Here is a 25,976-nt window from a genome sequence, read left to right on the forward strand (position 1 = left end):
ACAGAGTATTTGAAATCAGAACTGCTCTGGGAAATCTGGTATATGTGTTTGTAGCACCCACAGGTATGAACTTTTTAAAACTGCATGTACAGTTAACTCACAAGTTTATAGGGTTTACTTTTCATTTTGCACTTCTCTGGTCTCCCCAAATGGGTTCTTAGTGTTATGAAGAAAGGCATGGTCAGGTATATCCAGCAATTAGCATAAACTCCAGGTATCTATTGATGTACATGTATATGTTTGAAAGATAGAATGATTCAGAACTTTCGATTGTGTTTCATAGTCTTCCTTATGTATTTCTGAAAAATAGTTTTGAAAAAATTTATTGTGTTGGAGTAGAAACAGTTAAGTCATACTGCACAGCATCCATATGCAAATGTGAAGCATAGGTAGGCAAGACTGGTAGGTAAAGACTGCCTTTTGGTGTTCGGTGAAGTGTTACTGGGAGGTTACATAAGCATCATGGTATAATGTCAAGAACATATGTCAAACAAAGTAGAGTTGGATTCAGATCTCAGTTATCTTCCTCATAGGTGTTGTGGAGTTAAGGCAAGGTCCAAATTCAGGTTTGTGTAGCTTCAGGACTGACAATTAACTACACTGCTATTATGCATTTGATGCTTATTAAAGGAAGTTATTTTATTTCTCTGAGCCTCATTTTATTCACATATAGAATGAACTTGCTGTGCAGAGATGTTTTGAGGCATAAAGAAGGGTGTTTGTAAAATATTCAACAGAGAACTTGCTCACAGAAGCAGGCCTATTTCTGTTAGTAAAATACAATATTTTGTTTGCTTCAAGACAATAAGCACCAACAACAGAGATTTTGAAAACATTTCTGAAATTTATACACAGAAATTGGCTTATCTTTTGGCTTTAATATATTGAATTCTTTATATTTTGGCACAAAGTTTTCAGTGTTCTTTTCCTGTAGAATTTAGATAATTTTCCAAGAAAGTCATTTGCTAGTAATTATTTTCTTTCCCTTTATTGTCTTTTTTGTTGTTCAGAATAATTTTTAATCAAATAAGTAATGGAATTATACTTCCTTTGTCATTAACTTCCATTCTAAAGAATTTGAGAATATCTGACATTTGTGGTTGACTGAATCTGCTACGTAGTTAAACCTTAGGTTTTGTATTTTCTGGAGTGAACTTTAGGAATGATGAATTTTTTTATGTTAGCCATAATAGAAATGAAATAGAAAAGTGGTTATTGGTTTTCATCTTGGCTACAAAAGTATTCATGTAGGAGTATTTGTTGTTGCTATAGAAACGTACTCAAAACTACAGCAGGGAAAGCATCACAAATAAAGCGTTGATTTTGTTACCTGAATTGTTTTTCTTATGTTGGAGTTATTCATAATTGGTTTAAAAATGTCTGAATTTTAGTCCCAGGTATTATACATATTTAGTTATCATAAGTTTGAAATACATCAGTATTGAGAATATTTAGTGATATTAATCATCTAAATGTTTTTGGTCAGTCTTACTCCTTAGAGGATTGGGGAAAAAAAAATTCTGCTAGGGCAAATCCAAATTTCTTGTTTGTGATGGTGATGGTTTATAATTTAAAAAATGTGTATCTCCTTGTCTTTCACGATAGTTTTGGTTCAGTTGGGAATTTTTCTTAATGAAAGCCATGTATAGGTACTTTTTTCAAGTTTTATTTATGTTTTATTTTACAAATTTATTATGAAGTTATACCAGCCATGCTGTCCATTTTAGCTTTTTAATAAAGCTACAATTTGAATCAGGAGAAAGTGGTTCCACTAAGCAGTTTGTAGGGGAATAATAGCTCTGCTCTGGCTTTTAGAGACTCTTGCTCAAAGGAAGAACAGCTATTGAGTCAGTTACAACTTCAGTGGAAGATGTCTCGCAGCTGGGCCTTTTTGGTCCTGGTCCAGAGACAGTATTTGTGTGTACTGCCAGAATGTCTTAAAGGCCCACCCTGGAAAGGATTCAACTCTATAAAAGGAGTTTTGTTTCATAAGCTTTCACATATTCTTATGGGGTTCTGGTGGTGATGGTGGTCTTCACTGTCTTGTCTTTTAAACTGGCATTTTATTGGGACACAGGCTTCACAGTTTGAGCATAGAATTTGCAGTTATAGTTACTGTGTCTCGTGAAGTACGTTTAGCCAAGTTCTTGGCACACACCAGGATTAAAACAAATCACCCCTCTTCAAACCTTGCGATTTCAGTAAGTTATTTTTTAACTTCTGCCCCTATATTGATATGGAGATAGCATTAATTTCATTATATTCTTCAAGTAACTTAATAGATATTGATTTATAGATCAAATTGACATAGCAGAAGACAGGTTATGCAGGGAATCCTAAAGTTTAAAAAGTTTAAAACACCAGTCACTCTTCATGTTGAAAATTACTCAGTTTAACCTGTTTTGAATCATGTTGGCACAAATGATAAGGGAATTGTCACTGAATATATCCTGGGGGATTGACCATATTTTCTCCAAAATGTTTACTTTTCCCCCTGTCCCCCCTCTTTAAGTGCTCCCAAGTTATAAATGCCGTTTGGGGTAGAGAACAGGACTTCAGATGCACTCCTCTTTCTCGCTTCCTTAAACTCCTTCCTCTCCCAAGTTACCTTGCTTTTGGTCTCTGAGGTGGAGATGTTCCTCTTGCTGTACCAGATTAAACCCTTCTCTTACAGTTTTTGATCCCTCCTTTCTCCTGAACTACTTTCTGTCCACTTTTCTTTCTCCTTTGTATCTTCAAACTCTCCCCTTTTTGTCTCTCCCACCAAAAGCCTGCACCAACCAAAACATCAGCCACACTTAAACATCTTCCCACAACCTCATAGATATCCCTTCCCTGTTCTCTAGCCTTTTCTCCATCCCTAAACTTAAGACTGATTTACACTTATTTCCAATACTTTTTAGTAGCCAGTTGGCTTTTTCTGTCACCGTCCGTTGAAGCTGCTCTTTGAGGTTGTCAGCAATCCTTTTATGACACTTTAAAACCTCATTAGTGCCTGCAGCTACGTTCCCTGGCCTTCCTGTGGTCCACTCCTACCAGCTTGACTCTTACCTTGGTTTGCTGTGTGTTCTCTTTAGCTGAACTTTCCCAGCCTCCTTTATAGGTTCTTTGCTCCCCATCTGGGGATTTATTATGAGCATTTTTCTTTGTTTGCCTGGGGCGTCATCCACATCTGTAGATTCAAATAATACTCATTGATAAAGTACTTCCAAACCTTAGCATGGAAACCCAGACTCTGTTGTTCAGATACATATCTCTGACCATCTTGATTTTCCATCTGGATGTCACACAGTCGTGTCAGTTTAAGTGCTTTAAAAATAGAAGCTTGTGCTTCTTTTACCCCACTTTCCTACTCTTTTTGGACCATGTCCGGGTGAATGGCACCACTATCTGACCTTTGACTGCCGGGAACTGGAGAACTGTGTTCCCCATTGCTTCAACAATCCAGTTTATCATCAAATCCTGTCTATTTGACTTACTAAATATTTATTGACTCCATCTCTTCCTTTGCATCTTTGTTGCCTGTCTTAGTTTAGATGCCATTTCCTGGATCACTGGGGCTTCTTAACCAGTTTCCTTTCATTGTGTCACTTGTTCTCACACAACTGCCAAAGTAATCCACCAGAAACACAAAATTCATATTGTTTTCCATTGCCTACAGGATAGAGTTAAAACACCTGAGCTTAACATACTGCTCATTCATTATCTGGCTGCCTCCTTCTCCCTCTCCTCCACTCCCCACCCCGTGTTCCAGGCAGATGCGGTACTTACCATTCTCTACAACGCATTTATCTTTTATGATTCTGTGCCTTCACTTACTGTTCCCATGGTGCTTATACCCACTTACATTTGGCCCAGTAAACTCCTTCGTATCCTCCAAGGTCAGCTCAGATGTCACCTTGGGGAGCATTCTTTCCTCATTAAGTCGGTTACTATTGAATTGTCTGTGCATGTAGCCTAACTCTTGGTCTTTTCCTAGTATAGTTATTTAAGTCCTCTGCTTTGCACTGCTGGAGCCAAGGTTTACGCAGGTCCGTATCCTGAGCAGCTATCAGTAGGCAGAGAGTGACTTCTCACTGGGGAATGAATTGTCGCAAAACCCAAAAGTACAGAATTAAAATCAAGATTTCATGGGGAAAGGTAGTGGCTGGATATTCTGTGTTTATTGATTTGGTGAGTAGGGTCTGTGGCTTGAGAACATATATGCTAACACTTGTGCTAGGATTTTCTTGCATAACTTTAGAGAGTTAGGTTTTAAAGATGATGCTACAAGAGAAAAAGAGTGAAGCACAGTTTTAAATTATGAAGGGCCGTGAAGGTGTCCTGGGTTCATAAACAAGTGCACAAAGCCTGCCTAAGGCCTCTGTCAGGCCGAAGGAAGGCAGTGATGCAGGTGAAGTGAGGAGAGGGCCCCGGTGGGGTTGTTCCTCCCCAGGGCATGATGGGTAGCTGTGTGCTGTTTCCTCCATACGCCTTGGCTTGCCCTGGCAGAAGCACGTTCAACCATATAAAACACTTTTTAAAAAATAAGAACCTTGTATTGACATGTTTGCTGTTTATGTGGTTTTAGTAGGGCCTCTTGAATAGTGGGAGCCCTTTTAAGGGAAAGGAAGAAAAAGAAAGGAAATTGTGGAGGGTGGATTAGGGTGAGGAAACAGTTGTCCTTCTACAACTTGAGGGGAAAATATATGAAGTGGAATTGGTAGGAGATCACTATATGTTAATGCTTGGTTTTTAAAAGTAAAGTTAAACATAATGATACAGTCAACCATTTCTAGGGGAAAGGCTAGATGAATTTTTGTGACCATTGAAATTCTATGTGTAATAGTAACTGACATTCATTAGCATTTTGCACTTTACTTGTAGCTGTGGTGCTGATTCTCCTGTGTTCTTCACGGCCTTGCTGTTGTATAGGCAGACTGTCTACTGATACCTTCGTTTTACAGACTTAGCTAATTGGCAACAGGGGGATATATCCAGACTGAGTAAGAATTTAATATTCTTCCTGATTGGGAAGAGTAGATAATTTCTTGACAATCGCTTCTTTATTGTTGGAAACATAATTTTTTTTAAGGATTTGGAGGGTATAGGGATGTTTTTGGATGCCTCATCTCAGGGCTCATTTCTTCTGGCCCTTGGACCAGCCACACAGGGCCTCTCCGTTCCCTGTTCTCTCCTTAACAGTGTCTCACCCCTTTTCTTCTCCTCCGGGCAGGGCGGTCTGCACAGGGAAAGGCAATGCAATTATTAGTCAGAATCTGACGTCTAGCCTGTGTCTACAACTGACTTACTGGGTAACCTGAACAAGAACCTAACTTCTGGCCCCAGGTTCTCCGTCTGGGAAAGGCAAGGACTAGAGATACATGAATGCTGAGATCCCTTTGGTTCTAAATTTATTTATTCTACAAAAACCCCATTTTGCTCAGCCACATAGAGGGTGTTGCTAGATGCTCACAAGATCTTTGTTTCTGCTTTGTGTCTAATGAGCTTTGTGATTGGTGCTTTTATTTCTTCAACCTCTATGTATGGCAAGGGGGTGTCAATTCCACATTAGCAGTAGCATTTGTACATTTAAAATGAGAGATGAATGAGCCTAAACATCGTGGGGCCGTAATGTGTTCCTTGACCCACCCCCCTACCCCAAGGGAGTCGTCCACTTTGCCTCACCCTTCCTGTACTTCTGCTATAGCCCCTAATCAGATGTGGTATAATTATTTGTTTATATATCTGTCTTCCCTCCTAGACTGTGAATTCCCTGAGGGCTGGTTTGAGGAAGAACTTTTGAGTGGTAGACCAGTGTCTGGTGCAAAAGAGGAACTTAGCAAATGTTTTCTAGACATGTGCAATGAAAATAATACATCTCCAAGCAAACGCTGGATTACTGTACTGGTCTGAATGTGTAATTCTAATAGTGATACTTTTGACTTAATTAGTTAAAAAAAGAGGTATTAGCTTTGCCTAGCACTTTTTTAGATAGTTTCAAAACATTAACTTTTTGACTATAGATTCCCAGCTACCACTTGCTTCTTCATCCTCCCCCCTCCCCCTGCCCCACCTGCACCTACTCTCTTTCCAAACCCCGGTAAAAATCTGGGGCCATACAGCGTGTTTCTTCCCTAGAGTTTCACAGATTGATAGTACTTTCTAATGTTACCTTTTAAAAGACGTGTTAGGAAAGAAATTTTGCGAATGACTCATGAGCAGTTGTGCAAATTATGCTGGATTTAGAGCCCGAGAGGAGTGTGGTGGTGTGTGGTCAGAAGAGAGTTTACACATAGAAGCCCTGGAACTGTTTTTTTTTCTTTTTGCTGACATCGGATAGCAATGATCCTGTGAAATGTGGGCTGTTAGAAAATTTTATAGACCAGTTGAATTTACCTCAATTGAAAGAGTCTTAAAACTTGTCTCCATGTTTGTCCAGGAAGTATAGTCTTGCCTGATGATTGGTAGATGGGAAGATTGGATTCCTGTAAAATTAGTAGAATCAAAAACCAGAGGTTTGTTTTGAGTACTTTTTAGGTTATTTCAGGGTAACATTAGAAAATTACGTGAGCTTTTTTTCTTGCTTGACAGATAGATAATTGCTTCTCAGATGGAGCAGCGTGAACAAAATGGGAAGACTGAACGCAGCTGTCTTCCTCGTCATCTTTCTGCAACACTGGGAACTTTAACTTCTGCACAGAATTTGGTTTTGGAACTATGAGTAACCCATCAGATTATTGGGTCCTTTATATCTTATTCAATTCTATTCTTTGTCCCCAGAAAGTCAGGAGGTGGGATAGTTTTAGAAAGTGAAGACATGATGGCAAGTTTAAGATAAAATTCTACATATACACAAACCTGACATAAACAAAAATAGGAAAAATGTTTCTATCTTAATCCCAACCAACTCCTTTTAATATTTAAAAAATAGTGTTTTGAGATAAACCTCAAATTTCCCTTTTTTGTGGAATAATGAGACAGTGTCAAAACATGGCTATTTAGGATCTTTCTAAGAGAGATGTAACAGAAATAAATTCATATTAACAGTTTTTTATAGTAGGACATGCAGCTGTTTTAACTAATGTATTTTGTGCACTTTAATACATTTAAACTCTTACTGGAAATGAATAATTTAAATGACACTGGACCCGGTTGGTGTATTTCTTTGCCAGTAACCTGCTGAGTGATCTTATGTAAGTTGTTTCACTTCTGTGGGTTCAGTTGACTCATCTGGAAGACAGGGACATTAAAATAGAGACAATGCAGCATTGGTGGAAAAGTGCCTTTGATTTTGGAAGGCAGCTTTGCTCACCACCATAACACCAATGCCGCTAACATTGGCTTTGAAGGCCAATTTGGTGTATACATTCTGGCTCTACTACTTACTGGGTATATGAGTTTGGAAACTCATTTAAATTCTCTGGGTTCTCTTTTTAACTATTCATGGTTAAATGGTATCAATGGTTTGGTTTGTTTCCATATCACAGTGCCACAAGACTGTCTATCTTAGTTCCCTTAATGTTTGTTTGAATAATGAGATTGAGATGTCTCATAAGCAGGATCTTTATATTGCAGCCAGCTGAGGAATGTGAGCAGTAGCATTCAGCTTTGACTGCTATAACAAGATACCATACATTGGGTAGCTTAAACAACAGATTTATTTTCTCTTAGTTCTGGAGGCTGGAAGTCCAAGATGAAGGTTGCTAGCATGGTCAGTTTTGGGTGAGCGTTCCCTTCCTGGCTTGTGGATGGCCACCTTCTCTCCTTGACCTCACGTGGTGATGTGAAGAGAACAAGGGGAGGGTGAAAGAATGAGCAGGTTCTCTAGTGTCTTTTTTATAAGGGCACTAATTCTACCATGATGGCCTCCACCCTTATGATCGCATCTAAATCTAATTTCGCAAAGATCCCATCTCCAAATACCATCACATTGAGGCGAGGTACGTAGTGCTTCAACATAGGAATTTTGCAGAGACACCATTCAGTCCTAGAGTAGGGGAGTTAAGAGGGCAGGGCACCCAGAGGTGGTGAGAGGTATCTGAGCTGGACTGTAGAGCTCTACCAGTGTCAATGTCAGTAATCCAGTGCTATGTCAGTCGTTCTGGGACTTCTGGATTCCACGGAGCAACCCATTTCAGAAAATGACTTGTAGTCAATATTTTTCCAAAAAGTATATTGAAATAAATCTGTCATGTAGTGGAGTATTTATTTAAAAATACACTTAGCATTTAAAAAGTAAGAAGAACATAAAATAGAGGATGATACTTTGAATCAAATAAAATTAGACCTACTAAACTTACTAAATTGCCCTACTGTGAACCAGTGAAATCTTGGAGGTAGATAGGGAAGTTTATTTACTTCCAGTGTATAGAATGACTTCTTTTTAAAAAATTTTGTATTTGTTCATTTTGATAGAGATTAGTCTCTTCGGAGGTGGCTGCTACTGAAATGTATTTTCAGTAAGTTCTCATAAAGCAAACCTTACCCTTTCTGTACTAGTTGGCACAGATGTCATTTAAGTATCTAAAGTGTTTTCTTTGTAATTAAAAAAGACCTATATTTTTTCATATTTTTTAGAAGAAGACTTTGCTGTAGGTGAATGTGAACATAAAATACTCACCAGTTAGTATCAGAACTACTTGGTAGGAGAGCACTGTGGTAGCAGTTTGAAGTCGTAAAAACGCATGCCTGGATCCAGAGTCGACTGCCTTGGTCCTGATTGGTTAATATATCTACACTGGGGGCAGGCAGGGGGACAACAAACGGAATTTAAACTGTGGAAAAGTAAGTCATAGAATTGAGGAAGCTGAGTTAGTTGCTTTACAGATTTCTCTGAGCTGAATCTTAAAATTAACGTGTTTTCCTTTAGTGACTTTACATTTATTTACATTGCTTCCAGATGTACTTATATTCATATGCAGACATATGATTACATTTGTATCCATCATTTCTCAATGTCGGGTTGACGGAACAATAAAACAGGGTTTTATCAGCTTTGTAACGATGTGATGGAACCTATAAATTCTACATTAAAATGAGCCTTCATTTTTAATAATGCGAAATGAATAAGCAAATTATTTTACAAGTGAATCAAAATTGACATTTCATTTTTATATATTGAAAAATGTGTGTTTACAGGGTTTTTCTATATCTGGAAATGTATCTATCAGTGTATAGTACTTAATAAATAAAGACGATTAGACCATATATTGTATACATATACTTCTGGTGTTTATTTGTTGAGTGAAATAAAATGACAAACATGAAAACATAGTTGAGGAGAGGCAACAGAAAGCAGGTAAAAATCATATACACCAAAGCAAAAAATTCCTAGCAATAGTAGAATTACCAAAATTGCCATAGAATTACACTTGTGTCATTAAAACTCTTCTTTATGTGCACTTTCTTCATTTGGTGGGCAGAGCAGGCAGCAGGAAATGACTTTCTCTTTGACCCATGTGAATTCTCTAGCTGAGGAATGAAGTAACTTGGAGCCACGCTGAGCTTTCCTACTGGGCATGCCCTTCTCCAGCAGGGTCCGGCCTGGGTGGTGCTGGTCTTGCTCATTACCTTTTGCAGACTAGATTTCCATCAGCTTTCCACAGCCTTCTAATGACAGGGAACTGCAGACAACGGGCTTGATGTACTTAAAGGTACGTATGTATTTCAAGGGGGAGATTTTTAGGAAATTTCTGTCGCAGCAGTTGGGTTTTATTGTATATGCTTGAAGGTTTTGCTTTTGAAGGAAGCCCACCTTTGGGAGTGTCAGTATTCAGGGGACTGCAAACCTGGAAAATGCTCACGGAGAGAGTAGATGGAGTCTGGTTAAGGATGCTGTTTGAAAGGGGAATATGTTCAGTTATATTTGAACTAATCCCTATGAAAGAATATTTGTGTGTGTGTGGTCAAGAGTTAAGTTTAAACCACTTATTTACATTTTTCTAGGAAAATAATTGAATTTTGTGAGGTTATCTTTAATTAACATCACTGCCTTCTCAGGTTTGCTCTATGAGAATAATGAAACTACTTGCTTTATTTTATATACTTGCCCTGCTGTTGATTTATTCAGTAGTATAATACACTATACAAAAGTTAATTATCCTAAATTATATCGAGGAGTATGTGAGGGAAATAGTGTTCAGTTTTTTTTTTTAAACAGGGTAAAGGAGGACAGATTTGAATTTAATCTCTAAGGTGCTTCATTTTCATGCTAACCTGATTGATCGAAGAAGTACTGTGGCTAGCAAGAGATTTGAATTCACATTTTTTAGCATCTGCAAATTAGTGGCCTTAAGTTAGAAAAATTATATATCATTTTGGTGTTGTTTCAGTGTAAGTGTGATATTAGTTGAATAAGGACAGGCCTCAACAAATTGTTTTACTGAATATTTAATCTGTTGTCACATTGAACAAATGTAAAAGTTCACCATGTTGCCCAGATGCTGAAATCCAGACTTAGGAAAAATGGTCTTCCTGATTTTTCTTGATGGAATCTACCAGTCTAATGACATGTTTTTTTTTCTTTATCTGACCTTGTTTGCGTGCTACTTTCTAACGCAATGAAAAGCAGTACTGCTGTGATGAGTGGGGGGTGACCTCGGCCAGTTCCTTCTTCAGTGTTGACACTGCAGGGAGTGCCCTCATACCGCCAAGTAATTACTAGGTCTGGGGGTGGGGGAGAACGTGGGAAGTTGAAGTTTTCTATTTCTAGGCTCAAGAAAGAATTGTCCATTTAAATGATTGACACCTCGGGTGTGGACATAAATGATTGTAAAGGTGGTATTGATGATTCGTACAGCCAGTCATATATCATACACATTATATTGTATATCGATGAAAGTCAGAGAAGGTTTTAAACTTCGACATGTAGTTTGCTTGAATATTTTGGACTCTAGGATTGAGTGCTTGGCATGTTCTCCAGCAGGATCCTCTACCAAACCACATTTACAAATGTTTGAATTTTGGGAATCTTATCCCCAAAGAAAAATATTTAGTTGAAATAAAAACTTGATCTAGCCAACATCACCTAGAAAATAATTATTTGAAGCCCTTAATAAGTCAAGAAGTTTCAAGCTAACTAATGCTTGGAGTAGAAATTAAAAAAACAAAGATTTTAAGCATTTCCAAATGGCTATGTCTGTAATTCATTGTAGTTACTGCTTTTCCCACCTGGGGACAGTTGCTTTGATCAAGCCAGGCTTGGAGGGTTCATAAGCTAAGAGTCTACCTTCCTTCTGCTGATTCAACATTTGGGTCTGCTTACCTAAGCTAGAAGAATCATTCAATTTATAGTCTCATTCTACTCTTTGAAAGTGCTGTATTTAAAATGGCAGAAGATCTAACGACTAAAGTTTACTGAGTGAATTATATTTTTGACAAGATTTAGATCTTTATGCCTGTCGACCGCAGTGTTCCAGAGCTTACAGAGAAGAGGATTTGAAAGTGTGCGATCAGTGTAGGCTCCAGCTTGGTGGCCTTGTCATAGTGTGGGGAGTTGATTGACTTTGACAGGCTTTTGTCTTATGACTTATTAAAATGCAGCGTCTGCAGCCTGTGCATTTATCTTGTGCAGTTAACCTCGGTGGATTTGCCGTTAGCCTATTTGGGAAAAGCCTCCCGAACCACTGTTATTTTTTAGCTAAAGAATTTCGAGTATGATTCACACAGGAATAGCATTAGACTGGCTGTAGATTACCACTTGATACCAAGTATGTTTTGTGATGGTCTGGGTAAGGACCCTGTGGAGAAGGCAGTTGTGGGATGAGCTCAGAGAAAGTGCACGCCCTCGAATGTGTTATGATTAGAAGAGGTTGTTGGTGTTGGCTTTGCTGTTTGAGTCTGGTCATGATGTCACTGGAAGAAACGCACAATGCATTTTTCTTTTGTTTAGAAAGACACATTATATAGTGGTGGTCCAAATAAATGTTCCCAGAATACTAAGAATGTCACAAATTTATAGAGAAGCCACAGGATGCATAAATACGGCATGCACTAGGAACATGTAGTTACTCATTTGCACAAAATTCCTCTCTCCTCATCGGAGCATAGGAACAGATGCGGGACAGAGAGAAGGTGTGGACAGGAAACATGACATCCTTGTGCTTATCAGGCCAATTTTGTTCCTGCTTTTTGCCTATAAATGAGGAAGAAGCTGCTGACAGATTTGGAATTTTTATGTATGAGCAGCTTAGAAACCATTAATATGTATCTTCCGTTGTGTTTTATTCTCCTTTTAAAAATCTCAATCTATTTCTAAGTGCCCTCGTCCCATTTATCAGCAGAAAGTAGGAATAATCTTTTTGGCCTGGCTGCATATGCATCAGCATTATTATTAACAAAAGATACCTTTTCATTTCATTTCCACAGGATAAAAAGGATAAAAAATTAGCCAGGTTTCTCAGGAACTATGTGTGCTTTTTTTGTTGTTGTTAAACAGAAAATTAATACACTTAAAAGAAGATGTCCGGCTGCTGTCAAAGCTTAGGTGTTGAGCTTTGGGAGAGCAGCAAGTGCAGGGAAAGGGGTGGGTCTGTGCAGCGTGTGTGACAGAGTTTATGGCAGCTGTGGCTGTTGGGTTGTCTCCAAGGGAGCAGACCAGCCAAGCTGGGTTCACTTAATGCGTTAACTATCTTAATGCATAAATATTTTTTTTCCTAGCGAAATATTTAAGTGCTTCAGTTTGTACAAACTTCCCAGAGAAAATGTTTTCTCCTCCCTCTGGACCTCGTCTACCCAGCGCCATCCACCATTTCCCATAATCACTGGTGTTGGTCTTCTGTGCCCTCCCCTACTTTTCTTTTTGCATCTATAGGGAAATATGTGCGTGCGCATTCACGTGTTTATACTTCTCACACACACTGCTTCCAACCCATAAGGTCGCACATCCTACGTGCTACCTGAATCTTGCTTTTGTACTTGACAGTGTAACTTGGAGATATTTCTGGAACTGGGATGGAAACCTTCCTCATTTTTTTCTTTGTAGCTACGGAGTATTCTGTTTTGTGAGTGTGGTCTAATGTGCCCTGCAGACATTGGTCTTTTTCTTTACCAGCAGTGTTACAGTGAATCATCTGTACTTAACTGTTTTACATGTGTGCAAATGTATCTGTAGGATACATTCCCACGAGCAGGACTACTGGTTTAGTGTGTACATGTGGAATTTTGGCTCTTGGCAAATTGACTTCCCTTGGGTCGGCACCTATTTACTCTTCTACCTGCGATGATACGGGAGTGCGCATATCATTCCCATAGCCGGGCTCTGTTCCCATGGCCATGTTCACTGCTGATGTGAATAATCGGACTTCTACATTCTGAACTTTTAGCTTGTATGTATTTTACTGGATGTGTGGTGAGCATCTTTGCATATGTTTATGTGTCTCTTGTATTTGTTTTTCAGTTAACTTTTCACTCATCCTTTAGCTAATTTTTTTTTTCCTACAGAAGGGATGGTCATCCTAGCCAATTAAAAAATGATACTTATTTTGAATTTTTGATGTTAAGGAAATTTATAACCAGTACTATTTTATTTGGCTTTTTAGTCAAGTTACTTGAGTTCAGCTAGAGAATGAGAATTAAGTGCTCTTTAAAAAGCACAATGCCTGATCATGTTATATGAGTATTTAATCCGTTTTCCATGAGGGATGATTGTGTGACTTCTTGAAGAGATGACAATGGTAGTTTCTCAGAAACCTGTGTCACTGTTACAAACTAGTAGTAATTTCTGAATAGAAGTGACCAAAATTTCTGAATTAGCAACAAGTTTGAATTTATATTAATGTAATCTTGCTATTTCTGTCCCCCATCAGACTAAGAGTAGGATTCTTTCCTCTGTATTATTAGTGTCTGGTACATAGGCTAAAAAACGTTTGTTTGGAAGGATGGGCTGAGGCACCATACAACCCGTATCCTGAAGATCACTGAAATTTATAGGGGCTCAGAACATGTTATTAATGATTCTAAAGCCCCAAATGGTAGTAATAGTATATTGATATTTGTATTTTTCACAAATGATCAGACATTATGCTCGGTGCTATTATGAAATACCGAATTTGTTGGGGATTGGCTGCAGTATTGCATAAGCTCTCTGAAGCTGGACAGCCTGGGCTTGAATCCTGGCTCTTCCATATACCAGTTGTGTGGCTTTGCATAAGTTATTTATCCTCTTTTTTTACCTTCTTCACCTGTAATATGTGAATTCCAACACCAGAGTGTTGTAAGATGAAAAAAATTGCTGCATACAAAGTCTGTAGAACAGTGCTTGACAAACTGCCGATATTATCATTATTTATTATTGTCGTTATTTATTAAGTGGGTTGTGCTTACTATTACTATCATAATTTTTAGTAGAAAACAAACATGGTTCATTTTTTTTTTCACAGAATCCCTATTTAATGATGGTGGCCCAACATTTATTATGAATTTACTGTGTGCCAGGCACTTGTGTATAACATCTGATTTCATCTGTAGCTCCACCAGTGAGTGTGTATTCTATCCCTGTTTTGCTTATGGGATAACTGAACCTCAGCAAGACTGAATAACTTGTTTATTACATGGCTAGTGAGAGAGCTGGAGTTCTAATTCTGGCCTTTGGTTCCCAGACATATCTGCAAACTACCGTGTTTGCACGGTAAACGGTTTGCACTGCACGGTTTGCACTGCAAAAGATCAGTTAACTTCACATAGAATGTTTTGGCCATTACAAAATTTGGGTCCTCATCTGAGAGAAGGGATTTGAGGAAAAGCAGTTTGGCCATATTTCTTATCACACAGTTGAGTGTATGTGGTTGAAGAAGAGGGTATCTCTGTCGCCTCGACTAGTGCGTGCTGTTGGAGTGCCCAGTGTGACAAGGTTTATATGCATTTTGGGTATGAGAATAATGGTGTCCAGCATTGGGGTCCCTAATGATTCATGCACAGCCTCTGGTTACTGAGCCCTCATTTGAAGAAAGAGTGTTCTGGGGATGACCCTAGTTGTTTGTGGAGACCGCCTGGCACAGATGCCTTTCTTGACCTAATTCTAAAATGGAGTAGCAGGGACTTGCTTTAACAAATGAGGTTGTTAGCACAAGTGGAATTGGACATCATCGAAAATTATGCCTTGATTTGCATTCCCTACCTCCAGTTTATGCAGGGAATCTTATACTTTGATGACCTCTTAAGATTTTTTTTGTTTCATTCTTATGTACATTGTTAGAATACAGAATTAATGGTTTATCTCACTAATAGTAACTCAGATAATAGGTTTTTAGAAATTGAACATCTGGAAATAATGGAACATTTTGACAGTGATGGCCGTTAGGTATGAGGGCCGTAAAACCCAGTGAGGAGTAATAATTGATCCACGATGATTCTGTGTGTACTACCCATTTCTTAGGGCTTATTTTCCAGTGCTTGCCTCAGAATGTAATGAGCAGAGCCTAACAGTAACTGCAAGTAACTGAAACCCCTGGCTCAATGTTTGACCCATAGGGAAGCATGTGGTCTCATGTCATGAGAAGTTCAGCCCTAGGACCTGGCCACGCGTGGCACGTGCTCCGGGCTCCGGTCCTCGTCTCCGTGACTCTCTTGCCAGTGCCCCTCTCCTGCGTGCCTCCTTTTCTGCAGGCTTTCTCCTCTCGAGGATTTTTCAAGGCGGCAGCAGCATTTCTAGGAGTCATGTAAATAATACTCAGAGGCGAAAGAGGGGCCTTCTCTTCCTTGTGGCTCTTTTAAGAGGGAGGGATCTTTCCCCAGAAGCCTACCAACAGACTTTCTGCATGTCTTCTTAGCATGGGGAGCGGGACTACCATGATTGCTTTAGATCAGCCTCCATTGACATGCATGTAGAAGAGGAAAAGGCTGAACAAAAATTTGAGTTCTATTAAAAAAGAGAAAGGGTGGAGGAAATAGGTAAATATATTTTCTGATCTTGATCTGAATGTAACCTGATCCTGCTTGGACTTGAACTAGCAAAGGGGTACAGTTCCTATCTTTTGTGTGTATGGGTTTAAATGTAAACCAGATGCTAGCTTGTATCTTTATAGATACATTTCTTGTCTCTTATTGGTCCTTTTGTCTCTTAAAAAAGTGATAAAATGTTATAAAGGTTAACTAGGGTGGGCAGCGTTGGATTTTTTTCAAACCTCTTGTTTATCTTCCTCATATAGATAATATAAACCAACAGATAGTCTCTTTGGGATTTATTTGTATTTATTTGAATATACGATATAGCATTTTCTGGACCTTCTGACACTTAAGATAAACGTACTAGGGGGAGGAATTTCTTGCATTCTGCTCTGAGTCAGCCTGTCTTTGTTACTCCTTTTCCCTCTGCAGATATTTCTTTTTCTCCTTCCCTCCTCCTCCCAGACCCTCCTCCCTCTCCCTCCTTCCCTCCTTTTACATGAGGGATATACAGCCATACCTTGGTAGTTGTATAAGTTTGACAGCTTCAGAGCTTGTCAAACCTGGTACTCATCTCATTTTGGTGAGAAAATGTGTTTCAGCACTTGGTGCTTGCTTGCCACTTGTCACACTTGCTAGAACTTGTATGAGTCACAACACCACCCCACAAGAGAATATGCTTCATCAATTGTCGCTTTTTTGCCACTTGTCAGAATGAATTAACCACGGGTGCCAAGGTACCGCAGTATTTGAGGAGCATCACTCTTACTATGTTCCAAGTAGAGTCAGGTGGCTGCTGAATCATTTCTGTATTTTGGTTGCTGTATTTGTTTTTTGTTTTTCATATTTAATGCTTTAAGGGAAGGTGGTGAGGTATTAAAAGACCTTCTCTTAGACTACAGGCCATTTGGGGAGATGAACTGAAGCAAGTGATCTGAGCAGAGGATGGGAGTCTGGCAGTTGGTGGCGGCACCCACCCTCCCCTGATCCCTGTGCAGGGACTTTGTTAACAGTGACGGCTCAAAGTAGGCCCTGGTTCTCTCAAGGTTTTCAGGAAACATCTGGACCCAATAATTAGCGTGAACCCCCTTGCTTGAAGTTACTTGTATGAGTGTGTAGACTTGTGTGACCGTTTGCTTTGTTTTACTTGCTGTGGTGCTCTGATAAAGGGCCAATGTTTTCAGGAGCATAATGTTACAGGGTAGGAAGGTTAGGCTAGGCCGTGCTTAGAATTTACCTTATTTTTAAGCATTAGAAAAAGAACGGCTTCACATAACACAGCTCCTTACCTGACCATTGCTGATCCTCTGTTGATGATGATTTTCTGCTTGGTTGCATGTTAAATGATGCATGCTTTTTCTCATGGAGCTGTTACCATAATGAACACTTTTTATCAACCCAGATGGAGCATGCCAATGTGGTAATTGTGTCGAAAACACATGCTTCTCTAATGGGCTGGCTGTTCATGACAGTGTTCTTTTTGGTTGATGATAAGTAGAAAGGTCTTTACTTAGTATGTTATATAACTTACTAATGAGGGATTTTAGGTATTTGTAATTAAAGCTTAGTGGAATGAGCATTGTTAGAGTTTGGGAAAGCAGACTTCTGGTTTCATCTTCACCCGTCCAGTGCTGTGATCTCAGGCAAATCTCCTAGTCTTTCTGAGCCTCAGTTTCCTCACTGGTACGATGAAGTTGAGGGTATCAGAGTAGATGATTTCACGACACTCATTCAGTAAGTATCTGGTGCCTGTGATGTGCCAGTCCAGATGCTGAGAACACTGCAGTAAAGAAAAGAAAAACCCCAGCCCTCTGGGGCTCTCATTTTAGTGGGAGGGATTGGCCTTCCACGGCAGGAATTTCCATTTTAGTGGAGGATGGAGTTTAAATGCTTATCCATCCTTGAAACTCAGAGTTACAAGCATGATAATTATGGTGAATGGATGTGCTTTAATACATGTTTTTCTTGACGGTGGTAATTTGTTTAAGAAACCATTTTATCAACAAAGAAGGTAGTGTTTAGGTTTGAGCTATGTTGATTTGTTGAAACTAGTTTAAGAATGTACTTATTTACATATAATTATATCCATCTTTATTATTCAGTGCCTATGATCTAATTAGCCATTTCTCTTGTTTTTTTTTAAATCTATTTGGATGGGCAATACCGATTGTCTCAGAAACTCGCCCCACTTTTTATTATTCTGATTACTGAGGCGACATTGGTGAGTAACAAATTTCAGGTGTACAGCTTTACAGTCCAGTGTCTCTGTGCTCTGTCGTGTGCTCACTGGAGTCCTCAACACGAGGCGTTTGAAATGCGGCAGTGATGGAGGAGGGCTGCTCCATGAAGCTCCGTGGCTTGTCTGCGTGGGCACCCTGTCTTCAGTTTCCCTCCATTAGCTCGGTTTTTATCTCACGGCCAAGTAATAACCTTCAAAATCATTTTCTCTGTGATGGGACAGAGCTGGCTGTACAATAATAATAATACAGGATTCATGTTGTTCTGTGGTCATATTTACAGGCTGGTGTGAATCTTGTTTGACTTAAGCCAAGGCTCTATTTGATTCGATTGTTCGTAGACAATGGAGGAGCTGTGACCTATGAAATACAAGTAAGAACGAATGTATTGGGCTCTGTGGTCCTCTGTCTAGTGACCTTGAGCAAGCCAGCTTCTGCTCCTCTGCTTATCACCTGCAACAGTGGGGGCAGTCTCACCTAGTAGGATGTTTTGAGGAGCAGAAGTTTTGTATACTATGGTCTGACACAGAAGTAGTGAATGAAACCACTTATGATTGAAATACAAACATTAATGCTTCTAATGGTAATAGTTTCATATTTCATTGCTTCTAAAATATTTTGACCAGTTCAGCTGATGGGTCTCCAGGCAAATTTTCACAGCCTTGGTTAGCTCAGACAACTGAAATGTTTTTGTTTTAGTTTTTACGAGGCCTTTCATTCAACTCTCACAAAGCAGTGAGAGTATATGCTAAAACTTAACCTTGGTCATTTCGTGACTAAGTAGCACATAGAAAATGGTATTTTAAAGAAGAAAACTAAAGGTTTTCTCTGCAATGGAGCCAGTTTAAGTACTCATGTAAGAGTCTTATTGGAAGGCGTGATTTTGAACTGTAAATGCCTAATAGTGGCGGAGCCACTGCTAATGAAGAGTGGAGTGGTGATTCCTCACAAAATGAAAAATGGCCTTCATATGATTCCGCATTTCCACTTCTGGGTATTTATTCTTAGAAAATGAAAACACTAACTTAAAAAGATATATGCACCCCATGTTCAGTACAGCATCATTTACAATAGCCAGGATGTAAAAATAGCTGAAGTATCCATAAATTGTTGAATAAAGAAAGTATGATATATATGAATATTAAAAAATGAAACCCTGCATTTAGGACAACATGAAATAATCTTGAGGGCATTACGTTAAGTGAAATTAAGTGAGATAGAGAAAAACAAATACCACATGATCTCATACTCTGTGGACTCTTCCCACCAAAAGCAAAAACCAAGCTCATAGAGGTCCTTGCTGGTGGCAGGGGTTGAGAGGGGTGAAAGAAATGGGTGAACTTTTTCTTTATTCTCACCCAAGGAGTGGGGGTGGAAAGGGGAAGGGGGGGAGAGAGAGACATGCACACACACACACAGATACACACACTCATGTGAGAGAGAAAAAAATCAGTCGGTTGCCTCTTGTATGTGCCCCAACAGGGGACCAAACTTGTAATGTAGATATGTGCCCTGACTAGGAATTGAACCCATGACCTTTTAGTTTATAGGAGACTACGCCAACCAGCTGAGCCATACTGGCCAGAGTGATGTTACTGTAAACATATACATACATTCATGCATTACAGAGATATCAAATTGATCTGTGCAAATTTTGAAACATGGATAGAATTATAACTTAAAAAGTGCCTGAGAATGAGAAGATTAGACATGGTAATATTATAATACCTAGAGTATTGCTTGTTTGTATTATAGCCCTCAAGAACATTGCTTTCCCCTGACCTCCCTCTCTCACTATATATCTCTTCTCACCCTCGTGCCTTTTCCTCTGCCTGACCATTATACATCGGTGGTGATAAGGATTCTTTTCAGGACCCTCTAAACTCAAACTTTACTTTTTCTTATGGCAATATCAGTGTCATGCTTTCAGCCATCACCAATACAGTAACTCCCAGTTTTGTATCTGACCTCCCTTCAAGGCCTGTGTGTCAAGTGGCCAATTAGACACCTTCATGAACATCTAATGGCAATGAATTCAAAACTGAGTTTGATCATCTCAGCCAGACCGTCTTTTCCTTGTGTTTTCCATTTCCATGCACAGTTCTAACCTTGCCCCAGTCTCGATGACCTGGGGTTTCTCTCCTACCCTTTCCTCTCTCGGACTTGCTATGTTCAGTGTGGACACCACGTCATGTCCCTTGTACCTCTTTACCATTAGATTCATTTTTTCACTCTCTGTCTCACTGCTTCTGCCATGACAAAGACATGCCTGGATTATTGCAACAGCTTTCTGCATGTCTTTCTACACCAGCCTTTTCTCTCCTCCTTTACTTTCCAGCCAGGTTGGGCTCTCTGAAATGTGAATCTGATTTACATTACTCCTTTACTTACATTGCTTGTATGATTTCTCATTGCCTTTGAATGAACACAAAATTTTAAGATTCTGCCTTCTGCTTAGTACTACTACGACACTGTTACTAATTCACCTTCCTCCGTCCTTCCCGTACCTCCTTATATGCTCCTACTTAACTTGTACAATGTATTATGGTTTAGTACTTGTGGTTTTCTATGGGAAGGACATTCTCGTGTTTCCATACTTCCCTACGCCTGGCATATGCCTCCTATCCTGATTCCTTTGCCTGAATAACAAGGGCATCATTTTATTATTTATTTATTTTTTAAAAAGATTTTATTTATTTATTCTTTTTTATTGATTATGCCATTACACTTGTTCTATTTCCCCCCTTCATTCCCCTCCACCCTGCACACCCCTCCCCCACCATTCCCCCCTTTAATGACCATGTGTCTCAAGTTCTTTAGATTCTATATTTCCCATACTATTCTTGCCCTCCCCCCTATCTATTTTCTACCTACCATCTATGCTACTTATTTTCTGTACCTTCTCCCCCCTTCTTTCTCCCACTCCCCTGTTGCTAACCCTCCATGAGATCTTCATTTCTATGGTTTCACTCCTGATCTAGCTGTCCTCTTAGTTTGCTTTTGTTTTAGGTGTAGTTGTTAATAACTGCGTTTGCTGTCCTTTCACTGTTCATATTTTTTATCTTCATTTTCTTAAGTCCCTTTAACATTTCATATAATAAGGGCTTGTGATGATGAACTCCTTAAATTTGATCTTATCTGAGAAGCACTTTATCTGTCCTTCCATTCTAAATGAAAGATTTGCTGGATAGAGCGATCTTGGTTGTAGGTCTTTGGATTTCATGTCTTGGAATACTTCTTTCCAGCCCCTTCTTGACTGTAAGGTCTCTTTTGAGAAATCCACTGACAGTCTGATGGGAACTCCTTTGTAGGTGACTGTCCCCTTATCTCTTGCTGCTTCTAGGATTCTGTTCTTCATTTTAATTTTTGGTTAATGTAAGTATGATGTGCCCTGGTGTGTTTCTTCTTGGGTCCAAGGACATCATTTTAAAGCAACGCAATGTCAGCCTTTGTAGGAAGGCTTGCCTGGTGACACTCTTCTTCTAATCTGGGTTTGATGTCTGTCCTGTGCTTTTTAAGCATCATGCTCTTGATTTATCTGTACTCTCTACTCCCTCAGGTCCTCAAAGACAGTCTTTATTCTTTTACCCAGTACTTGGCACATTGTAGGGGCTCATTAAATATAGGCTGACTGACTGAATGTTTTTAAATTATTTAAACATTTTTAACATTTTTTAAATTATTTTTTAAAGTTTACAATTCAGTGGTTTTGAGTATGTTGACAAGGTTGAACAACTATTGTCTAATTACAAACCATGTCTATTACCCCCAAAAGAAACTATTCTCGCCTCCTTCCAGCCCTTTGCAGCCACTAATCTACTTTGTGTCTGTGGGTTTACCTGTTCTGGAAATTTCTCACAAATGGATGATGCAGGGTGTGGCCTTTTGTAGCTGACTTCGTCACTTAGGTTGCGTGCAGCAGCGCAGATCCACGCTTCATTCCTTTTCATGGCCCAACCTTCTGTCGTGTGGACTCACGACAGTTTGTCTGTTCATGTAGCAGCTGCCGGGCGTTTGGGTTGCATTTCTGACTGTTATGAATAATGCTCTTGTGATCACGCATTTCAGCTTTTTGTGTGAATGTTTTCATCTCTCTGGGGCATATACCTAGCAGTGAAATTGCTAAGTCATAGGGAAACTTTGTTGAACTTTTCGAGGAACTGCTAAATAATCTTCCGAGATGGCTATGCTGTTTTACAGTTTGCCCAGCGATGTTCAGAGTTCCAAATTTTTCACATCCTCACCAATGTGGGTTACTGTCTGTCATTTTGATTACAGCAGACGAGTGCATGTGAAGCGGTGGTACCTCGTGGTTTCAATTTGTGTTTCCCTAACGACTGATGATGTTGAGCATCATTTCAGGTGCTTATGGCCATTTGTATATGTCTTTTGAAGAAATGCTTAGCTCGTTTTTTATTTGTTTTTTTGTTGTGGTTGTAGAGTTCTTTACATATGCTGGATACTAGACTCTTACCAGATATATGTTTTTCAAAAGATGGTGAATAATATTTCAAGAAACAAGTATACTGCTGGCACATGCGACGATGCAGAGGACTGATGGAAACATGCTAAGTGAAAATATCATGTCGCATGCATGTAATTTCATTTATTTGAAATGTGTACAATAGGCAAAGCAGTACAGACTGAAGCAGATTAGTGGTTGCCAGGGGCTGCGGGAGGGAGAACAATGGAGAGAACTGCTAGTGGGTACAGGCCTTCTTTTCGGGATGATGAAAATGTTCTGGAATTCAATAGCAGTAATGGTTGTACAGCCTTATGAATATACTCAAAACCATTAACTGGATAATTGAAAAGGGGTGAATTTTATGGTCTGTGAATGATATTTCAGTAAAGCTTTAAAGAGTGTATTTTATTATTTGAACTGTTCAAGTTTGTACCACTTTTGAAGATAGCTGGAAAGTTTCCCGTTGGCCAGGGTGCCAGGCCTCTGAGCACTTTAATCAGTCGTTGGTCAGAGAGGAAAGAACACTGTTTCTGTCGTTTCTGCCTGTTGTTTTTCATGTCTGCGGTGCTGCTGTGCTTTCAGAGTCCCGCTTTGCCTGTGTGAAATGTAGACAACCAGTTACATTCAGATTCAATTTCAATTTTGTTTTCATTAGTTGTGATGGAATCAGCTATTAGATGCAGATTTTTTCAACCACATAATGTCTGCATTTGGTTCAGATTAGGAGTCCTTAGATGTTTTCTTGTAAGCACAAACACAAAGGAAACTGTGTTCGTGGTTGGGTGTGATGGGGTTTTGGAGTTTTGGTCATAGTTTGAGTACCTTTCCTGGAAGACTATCTTTTGCTTTGGAATTATGAGGATGAATTATGGGATTTAATATTGGAATAAAGAAGAACATGTACATCACAGATATAATTTTCTCATTATTAAGCACCCAATATTTAACATTAATTTTTACAGTATCTAACATTTTAGTTTTAAGGTGTGAAATTTCAGCAAAATTTTGTCAGTACTTTCTGGCATTATCAATGATACTTTGTATTGTAGAGTAAGGGATACCAAGTAATAGAGAAAAGTAATTTTTCTTAAAACTTGTATTTTGGGGTGAATTATTGTTTATAGCTAGATGAAACAGAATATAAGTAATCACTCTACAGTGCTTGATGAGTTTAAATCCTGTTTGTATAGGATCAGAATGAATTCCATTGTGATGCTAGTTTGGGTTCTTTGATTCTGATGGAGAATTCTGAGAGTTAGAGTAGCAGTCTCCATTCTTCTCTTGTGCTTGTGAACCTTCTTTTCCTATGGGCATTTTATTCCCATCCTCTCTCTGCCATTCAGTCCCATCCTTTTGGACCGTGTCTCTGGCCTCTGAACTGGGAGAGGTTGTAAAATACCTCTGTGATTTTGTTTTGTTTACAGCATAAGCCGTGACCATGACTACTGAAGTAGGCTCCACATCTGAGGTGAAGAAGGAATCTGACCAGTTAGGAGCAGATGCAACCAAGGAGAAATCTAAAGAAGTAGCAGAAAATCAGCAGAATCAGTCATCTGATCCAGAGGAGGAAAAAGATTCCAAATCATCTCCTTCAGCTAAAAGCCAAAGTAGTCCCCACCGCCAGAAGAGGCAGAAGGATCCATCGGAGAGTAGGGGCATTTCTCGGTTCATACCCCCGTGGCTTAAGAAACAAAAGTCCTATAACTTAGTAGTGGCCAAAGATGGAGGAGATAAGAAAGCACCTACCCAAGCTGTTGTGGAAGAACAGGTTTTAGAGAAAGAGGAGTCTCTTCCTGAAGAAGAAAGGCAGGCCAAGGGTGATGTCGAAGAAATAGCTCAGAGAAAGCAACAGGTCATTAAAGTTGACGTCAAGGAAGAGGCGCCTTCAGTGAGCGGTCCTGAGACACAGGTATGTTGGGCAAGTAAGTGGCTGGAAATGGAAGCTTGGTGGTATTCACCACGCAACAAAAGGGCTTGTTCGCTTTGAGTTGTTTATGGATTTCTTGTATTTAGATCCTGTTTTGGCTTACTATGTCTTGAATGTGGGTCTTGGAGTGGTTTACCACAGCCTTTTCCTGTTATTTCTTTTAAAAATTTCCAAAATAAAACAAAGCAAAAAAATCTATATATGTACACTGTAAAAAAGTTTCTCTTTCTATTAAAAGATTTTATTCATTTATTATTTTTTTAGAGAACGGGTAAGGGAGGGAGAGAAACATCGATGTGAGGGAGGAACATCAGTTGCTTGCCTCTGGTACATGCCTCATCTGAGGACTGAGCCCGCAACCTCAGTCCTCACATGAGGACTGGGCATGCGCCCAGACCTGGGATTGAACCTGTGGCCTTTCACTTTGCGGGATGAAGCTCCAACCAACTGAGCCATACCAATCAGGACAGCTTGTCTGTTTCTTTTAAGGTTAAACAGATACTCTCAGAATCCTATCATCTCTTTTATATGACACGTACTTTTAAACCTCCTTAATTTGATTTATTTTAAATGTTCAGTGAGTAGGGAGAAATAGGATTGTATGTGTGTGCATTTTGTTTACCCAATGAAGCCTGGGTTTTGCCATGGTCTTGAGATTATAATTGTAAGTTTTATTATTTGAAATGATATTTAAATTACAGTTGCCAGGGTGTAGTTTCCTTTACTCATTTAATGCTCAAATTACCAAGTTGGCAACGGTGAAAAAATTGGCAATGGATTGGAGGAAGGAAGCTGTGGGGAAATATTCTTTCTAGCAAGCATTTGAAGTCTTTTAAAAGTCTTAGGCTTACAGTGTTTGCCTAAGTCACCGTTCTTGCTAGGATTTTCCTTTTAATGTGTTGTTTCCGACAAAATGGCCAACTTTAGTATAAACTTCATTTTTTCATCAACAGCCTGCTGAAGAAGTAAGGAAGGAGAGAGAAGAGGAAAAGGAAAAGGAAATACAGGAAGACAAATCAGAAGAAGCAGCAAAAAGGGAGACAAAGGAAGTTCAGACCAATGAGCTAAAAGCCGAGAAAGCTGCTCAAAAAGCCACCAAGAAGGCCAAAACTGTCCAATGTAAAGTGACCCTCCTAGATGGCACCGAGTACAGCTGTGACCTGGAGGTGAGTCGGGGAGCTGGTAAGAGCTCTCTTGGTGTGTGAACACAAGCAGAAGCACGGCCCTCTCTCGTTTATGGCGTGACACAGCAAATTCATTTTTTGTGTTCTTTTGAATTAGGGGGTCACAATTTTGCATTAAAAAAAAACTAGAAAACATAGAAGAGGGTCATCATTTTCATTACAAACTTGTTCCTGACCCTTAAAGGTATTGAGCAGGACTGATGTTCTCTGCCAGTCTGCACTGTATTGTCTGGTGTCTGTTCTGAATGGGCATTAGAATAGTTTGAATATTACTTCTGGCTATAAGATACTTGAGGAGG

General features: G+C 39.3%; 1 protein-coding gene across 16 annotated transcripts in view; it reads left to right on the forward strand.

Annotated features, from left to right (window-relative positions):
* Positions 1-25,976, forward strand: part of EPB41L2 (erythrocyte membrane protein band 4.1 like 2) — a 200,949-nt gene that overhangs the window by 66,199 nt on the left and 108,774 nt on the right. For all 16 annotated transcript variants that reach the window (XM_037147870.2, XM_053664758.1, XM_037147875.2 and 13 more), the window contains exons 2-3: positions 23,991-24,475; positions 25,447-25,659. In XM_037147870.2, coding sequence (XP_037003765.2) covers positions 24,005-24,475; positions 25,447-25,659 — 684 coding nt within the window. In that variant the 5' untranslated portion in view covers positions 23,991-24,004. The remainder of the gene's footprint in view (positions 1-23,990; positions 24,476-25,446; positions 25,660-25,976) is intronic.

This window comes from Artibeus jamaicensis, unplaced genomic scaffold (genome assembly GCF_021234435.1).
Source record: "Artibeus jamaicensis isolate MK-2021 breed Jamaican fruit bat unplaced genomic scaffold, CSHL_Jam_final contig_387, whole genome shotgun sequence".
In the NCBI taxonomy this organism is placed as follows: domain Eukaryota; kingdom Metazoa; phylum Chordata; class Mammalia; order Chiroptera; family Phyllostomidae; genus Artibeus; species Artibeus jamaicensis.